Source organism: Aquarana catesbeiana, linkage group LG07 (genome assembly GCF_042186555.1).
Source record: "Aquarana catesbeiana isolate 2022-GZ linkage group LG07, ASM4218655v1, whole genome shotgun sequence".
Lineage (NCBI taxonomy): Eukaryota > Metazoa > Chordata > Amphibia > Anura > Ranidae > Aquarana > Aquarana catesbeiana.
Window position 1 is genome coordinate 2,655,682 of NC_133330.1, and position 7,225 is coordinate 2,662,906.

General features: G+C 57.0%; 1 protein-coding gene across 1 annotated transcript in view; it reads left to right on the plus strand.

Annotated features, from left to right (window-relative positions):
• The window catches only part of ARL8B (ARF like GTPase 8B), a 38,909-nt gene that overhangs the window by 23,665 nt on the left and 8,019 nt on the right, over nucleotides 1–7,225 (plus strand). Inside the window, exons 3-4 of the mRNA XM_073591518.1 lie at nucleotides 685–758; nucleotides 6,582–6,675. Of these exons, the coding sequence (XP_073447619.1) occupies nucleotides 685–758; nucleotides 6,582–6,675 (168 nt within the window). The remainder of the gene's footprint in view (nucleotides 1–684; nucleotides 759–6,581; nucleotides 6,676–7,225) is intronic.

Here is a 7,225-nt window from a genome sequence, read left to right on the forward strand (position 1 = left end):
CTGTACATTGTAACTTTGTAGGAGGAGGAGGAGTCATTTCCTCAGTCTCCTCCCCCAGTGATCAGACTGTACATTGTAACTTTGTAGAAGGAGGAGGAGTCATTTCCTCAGTCTCCTCCCCCAGTGATCAGACTGTACATTGTAACTTTGTAGAAGGGGGAGGAGTCATTTCCTCAGTCTCCTCCCCCCAGTGATCAGACTGTACATTGTAACTTTGTAGAAGGGGGAGGAGTCATCTCAGTCTCCTCCCCCAGTGATCAGACTGTACATTGTAACTTTGTAGAAGGGGGAGGAGTCATTTCCTCAGTCTCCTCCCCCAGTGATCAGACTGTACATTGTAACTTTGTAGAAGGGGGAGGAGTCATTTTCTCAGTCTCCCCTCCCCCAGTGATCAGACTGTACATTGTAACTTTGTAGAAGGAGGAGGAGTCATTTCCTCAGTCTCCCCTCCCCCAGTGATCAGACTGTACATTGTAACTTTGTAGTGAGTCACAAGGTGAGAGGCTGCAGCAGGGGGCTGATCTGTGTCAGACATTTGTGAACACCCAGGAACTGCACAGCCCCATATTCTGTTATTATTGGGGGTAATAATTCCGATGAATGAAGCAGTGAAATGTGTGTTGGGGTCTCGTGGGGTCGGATTTGTTTTACATTTTTTTTGTCTTTTTTTGTTTTTCTTGGCAGATCTGGGATATCGGGGGGCAGCCGCGGTTCCGCAGTATGTGGGAGCGATATTGTCGGGGGGTGAACGCCATCGTGTAAGTTTCTCTCGGGGTTCGGCTCCTAATAAACATGAAAAGCAAATCTCCATCCAGAAATGTTTTATGGAATTTTGAATGGAATTTGTATTGCAGTCCCTGTGGGGGGGAGGGGAGGTTCCTCTGACCTTCTATCAGGACAGGAAGTGATGAAAGATCTCTCCAATGGGGACACCGACAGAAACACATTTGTATCAGAGTGGGGGAGGGTTAGAATTTCTGGAGGAGGCAGACGCTGCGGGGGGAGGAAGTGTGGGGGGAAGGAGGCAGACCCTAGGGGGGAGGGGAGGAGGCAGACACTGGGGGGGAGGGGAGGAGGCAGACACTGGGGGGGAGGGGAGGAGGCAGACACTGGGGGGGAGGAAGTGTAGGAGGAAGGAGGCAGACCCTAGGGGGGAGGGGAGGAGGCAGACACTGGGGGGGGGGGGAGACGGATGCTGAGGGGAGGAAGTGTGGGGGGGAGGAGGCAGACACTCTGGGGAGAGGGGAGGAGGCAGACACTGGGGGGGGAGGGGAGGAGGCAGACACTTGGGGGGGGGGGGGGGACGGATGCTGAGGGGAGGAAGTGTGGGGGGAAGGAGGCAGACACTGGGGGGAGGGGAGGAGGCAGACACTGGGGGGGGGTGGAAGGAGGCAGACACTTGGGGGGGGGGGGGGGGACGGATGCTGAGGGGAGGAAGTGTGGGGGGAAGGAGGCAGACACTGGGGGGAGGGGAGGAGGCAGACACTGGGGGGGGGTGGAAGGAGGCAGACACTTGGGGGGGGACGGATGCTGAGGGGAGGAAGTGTGGGGGGAAGGAGGCAGACACTGGGGGGAGGGGAGAAGGCAGACACTGGGGGGGGGTGGAAGGAGGCAGACACTTGGGGGGGGGGGGGGACGGATGCTGAGGGGAGGAAGTGTGGGGGGAAGGAGGCAGACACTGGGGGGAGGGGAGAAGGCAGACACTGGGGGGGGGTGGAAGGAGGCAGACACTTGGGGGGGGGGGGGACGGATGCTGAGGGGAGGAAGTGTGGGGTGAAGGAGGCAGACACTGGGGGGAGGGGAGAAGGCAGACACTGGGGGGGTGGAAAGAGATGTGGGGGAGGAAGGAGGCAGACGCTGGGGGGAGGGGAGGAGGCAGACACTGGGGGGAGGGGAGGAGGCAGACACTGGGGGGAGGGGAGGAGGCAGACACTGGGGGGGGGTGGAAGGAGGCAGACACTTGGGGGGGGGGGGGGAACGGATGCTGAGGGGAGGAAGTGTGGGGGGAAGGAGGCAGACACTGGGGGGAGGGGAGAAGGCAGACACTGGGGGGGGTGGAAAGAGATGTGGGGAGGAAGGAGGCAGACGCTAGGGGGAGGGGAGGAGGAGGAGGCATACGCTGGGGGGAGGAGGAATGAACAGTACTGTTGTCTTATCTGAGCTACTAGCCCATCAGCTGCAGGCCCCGCCCCCATTCTGGTTCTGCACACATCATTCCACGTTCCCCAGATCCACACCCAGCAGCAGCCAATAGCATGCATCCAATGTACGCAGGGTGCAGGGGATTCTGGGAGTACATGGGATTGGGTACAGGGGATTCTGGGAGTACAGGGGATTGGGTACAGGGGATTCTGGAGTACAGGGGATTGGGTACAGGGGATTCTGAGAGTACAGGGGATTCTGGGAGTACAGGGGATTCTGGGAGTACAGGGTACAGGGGATTCTGGGAGTACAGGGGATTGTGGGGGTGCAGGGTGCGGGGTATTCTGGGAGTACAGGGTGCGGGGTATTCTGGGAGTACAGGGTGCGGGCGATTCTGGGAGTACAGGGGATTCTGGGAGTACAGGGTGCGGGGGATTCTGGGAGTACAGGGGATTCTGGGAGTACAGGGGATTCTACAGGGTGCGGGGGATTCTGGGAGTACAGGGTGCGGGGGATTCTGGGAGTACAGGGTGCGGGGGATTCTGGGAGTACAGGGTGCGGGGGATTCTGGGAGTACAGGGTGCGGGGATTCTGGGAGTACAGGGTGCAGGTTATTCTGGGAGTACAGGGGATTCTGGGAGTACAGGGTGCGGGGGATTCTGGGAGTACAGGGGATTCTGGGAGTACAGGGTGCGGGGGATTCTGGGAGTACAGGGTGTAAGGGATTCGGGGGGTGCGGGGGATTCTGGGAGTACAGGGTGCGGGGGATTCTGGGAGTACAGGGTTCGGGGGATTCTGGGAGTACAGGGGATTCTGGGAGTACAGGGGATTCTGGGAGTACAGGGTGCGGGGGATTCTGGGAGTACAGGGGATTCTGGGAGTACAGGGGATTCTGGGAGTACAGGGTGCGGGGGATTCTGGGAGTACAGGGGATTCTGGGAGTACAGGGTGTAAGGGATTCTGGGAGTACAGGGATTCTGGGAGTACAGGGTGTAAGGGATTCTGGGGGTGCAGGGGATTCTGGGAGTACAGGGTGTAAGGGATTCTGGGGGTGCGGGGGATTCTGGGAGTACAGGGTGCGGGGGATTCTGGGAGTACAGGGGATTCTGGGAGTACAGGGGATTCTGGGAGTACAGGGGATTCTGGGAGTACAGGGGATTCTGGGAGTACAGGGGATTCTGGGAGTACAGGGTGCGGGGGATTCTGGGAGTACAGGGTGCGGGGGATTCTGGGAGTACAGGGGATTCTGGGGGTACAGGGTGCGAGGGATTCTGGGAGTACAGGGTGCGAGGGATTCTGGGAGTACAGGGTGCGGGGGATTCTGGGAGTACAGGGTGCAGGGGATTCTGGGAGTACAGGGTGCGGGGGATTCTGGGAGTACAGGGGATTCTGGGAGTACAGGGGATTCTGGGAGTACAGGGTGCGGGGGATTCTGGGAGTACAGGGTGCGGGGGATTCTGGGAGTACAGGGTGCGGGGGATTCTGGGAGTACAGGGTGCAGGTTATTCTGGGAGTACAGGGTGCAGGTTATTCTGGGAGTACAGGGTGCAGGGGATTCTGGGAGTACAGGGGATTGTGGGAGTACAGGGTGCGGGGGATTCTGGGAGTACAGGGGATTCTGGGAGTACAGGGTGTAAGGGATTCTGGGGGTGCAGGGGATTCTGGGAGTACAGGGGATTCTGGGAGTACAGGGTGCGGGGGATTCTGGGAGTACAGGGGATTCTGGGAGTACAGGGTACAGGGGATTCTGGGAGTACAGGGGATTCTGGGAGTACAGGGTACAGGGGATTCTGGGAGTACAGGGTGTAAGGGATTCTGGGGGTGCAGGGGATTCTGGGAGTACGGGGGATTCTGGGAGTACGGGGGATTCTGGGAGTACGGGGGATTCTGGGAGTACGGGGGATTCTGGGAGTACGGGGGATTCTGGGAGTACAGGGGATTCTGGGAGTACAGGGTACAGGGGATTCTGGGAGTACAGGGGATTCTGGGAGTACAGGGTACAGGGGATTCTGGGAGTACAGGGGATTCTGGGAGTACAGGGTGCGGTCGATTCTGGGAGTACAGGGTGCCGGGGATTCTGGGAGTACAGGGTGCGGGGGATTCTGGGAGTACAGGGGATTCTGGGAGTACAGGGGATTCTACAGGGTGCGGGGGATTCTGGGAGTACAGGATGCGGGGGATTCTGGGAGTACAGGGGATTCTGGGAGTACAGGATGCGGGGGATTCTGGGAGTACAGGGTGCAGGTTATTCTGGGAGTACAGGGTGCAGGTTATTCTGGGAGTACAGGGTGCAGGTTATTCTGGGAGTACAGGGTGCAGGTTATTCTGGGAGTACAGGGGATTCTGGGAGTACAGGGTGCGGGGGATTCTGGGAGTACAGGGGATTCTGGGAGTACAGGGTGTAAGGGATTCTGGGGGTGCAGGGGATTCTGGGAGTACAGGGTGCGGGGGATTCTGGGAGTACAGGGTTCGGGGGATTCTGGGAGTACGGGGGATTCTGGGAGTACAGGGTGCGGGGGATTCTGGGAGTACAGGGTTCGGGGGATTCTGGGAGTACAGGGGATTCTGGGAGTACAGGGTTCCGGGGGATTCTGGGAGTACAGGGGATTCTGGGAGTACAGGGGATTCTGGGAGTACAGGGGATTCTGGGAGTACAGGGGATTCTGGGAGTACAGGGTGCGGGGGATTCTGGGAGTACAGGGTTCGGGGGATTCTGGGAGTACGGGGGATTCTGGGAGTACAGGGTGCGGGGGATTATGGGAGTACAGGGTGCGGGGGATTCTGGGAGTACAGGGTTCGGGGGATTCTGGGAGTACAGGGGATTCTGGGAGTACAGGGTGCGGGGGATTCTGGGAGTACAGGGTTCAGGGGATTCTGGGAGTACAGGGGATTCTGGGAGTACAGGGTGCGGGGGTTTCTGGGAGTACAGGGTTCAGGGGATTCTGGGAGTACAGGGGATTCTGGGAGTACAGGGGATTCTGGGAGTACAGGGTGCGGGGGATTCTGGGAGTACAGGGGATTCTGGGAGTACAGGGGATTCTGGGAGTACAGGGTGCTGGGGATTCTGGGAGTACAGGGTGCAGGGGATTCTGGGAGTACAGGGTGCGGGGGATTCTGGGAGTACAGGGTGCGGGGGATTCTGGGAGTACAGGGTGCGGGGGATTCTGGGAGTACAGGGGATTCTGGGAGTACAGGGTGCGGGGGATTCTGGGAGTACAGGGTGCGGGGGATTCTGGGAGTACAGGGTGCGGGATTCTGGGAGTACAGGGGATTCTACAGGGTGCGGGGGATTCTGGGAGTACAGGGGATTCTGGGAGTACAGGGTGCGGGGGATTCTGGGAGTACAGGGTGCGGGGGATTCTGGGAGTACAGGGTGCGGGATTCTGGGAGTACAGTAACTAATTACGCATTTCAGTAATAAGTCTTCATGCCGAAACGCGTAGGATGCTGTATTTTGTACACTCCGCCGGCTACAATAAAGCCATTCATTCGGAAGAATGAGCTGCCGGCTCTCCATTTGACCTCCTCACGTGATGTCTCGGTGTTAGGACCACCGTTTGCCTCCTCGGGGATATTCATGTTTCCCTTTCCTCTAGGCGGGATAGTCCAGGCCACCATCCGCTTCATTTCTGTAATGGGGAGAGCCCCCGGGGTGATTGAGCAGAATTAGGGTTATGCCTTCACCATGGGGGGGGAAACCGGAGGGGGGGGGGACCCATGTTGGTGAGCACAAGGGCCTCATCCCCACAACCCTGGCCTGGTGGTTGTGTGGGGGTCAGGGGGGTCTTATTCGAATCTGGAAGCCTCCATGGAGGAGCAGCGTTGTCCCCCTTGGAGAGAAAATGTATTAGGACTACAGAACTCCTCACCCTCTTCTTATACCCATAACATGGGGGGGTCTGTAGTCCTCAGATTTAGCTGAGAACAATGTAACTGAATTCTCTCATGTGCCGGGCAGCCCTATAAACCGCCTTCCTATTAGTTATTTTAAAAAATCCAAGCAGGGTAAGTAGCTGAACTTCTCCCAGTATCAGCCTGTTACAGTTCTGTACAACAAAGCTCATACTGGGAGCAGGAGAAGCAGCAGAAGGAGCCAATCAGTTGTGTTGCAGTGCTCACAAGGAACGTGCTGATAGGAGGAGAGAGCGGAGTAACAGGGAGATGAGCTCATCATCATTCTGCTTCTCCTTTCACTGTCCAGTCACAGGCCAGGAGAGGGACCTGTAAGTGTTACTGAGTCACAGCAGAGAAAAAAATCCAGTCTCCTCCCCCTTCCTGACTGGGCTGTGCTGTTTGGCAGAGCTGTGTAAATCTCAGGACTGGATAAGCAGAAATATATCCCCTCTGACAGGTAGAACCTCCCCCTCTTGTGTATTTAGCGGTTTGCCCGGAGGTCACGTGACCCGGATCTGACGCGGCTGTTTTTATGGTTGCGGCAGGTATATGGTGGACGCGGCGGATCGGGAGAAGGTTGAAGCTTCCCGGAACGAACTGCACAATCTACTGGATAAGCCGCAGCTACAGGGGATACCGGTATGTCACCCCCAACGGGGGCACCCATTACAGCCAATCAGAGCTCACACTTCAGTCAACTGAAATTCACATCAAAAATTGTAACAACCACTGTTTTATTCTCTGGGGTCTCTGCTTTCCGAAAATAGATCATGTTTGGGGCTCTGAGTAATTTTCTAGCAAAAAAATGCAGATTTTTAACATGTGTGTGTGAAATAAAATAGTCCCCCCCGGAGGTGAAGTGGTTAAACATTGGAGGGGTGTAGGTGGACCTCAGCGAGCAGAGACGTTGATTGGAAGATGAGGATTGTGGTGTAGGTGGTCCTCTGATAACTTTGATTGGAAGATGAGGCATGGGAGTAGATGAGCCCTCTGAGAATATTGATTGAAACATGGGGATTAGGGGTGGGTGGCCCTCTGAGAACATTGATAGGAAGATGAGGATTAGGGGTGGGTGAGTCCTCTGAGAACATTGATAGGAAGATGAGGATTAGGGGTGGGTGGCCCTCTGAGAACATTGATAGGAAGATGAGGATTGGGGAGTAGGTGGTCCTCTGAGAACATTGATAGG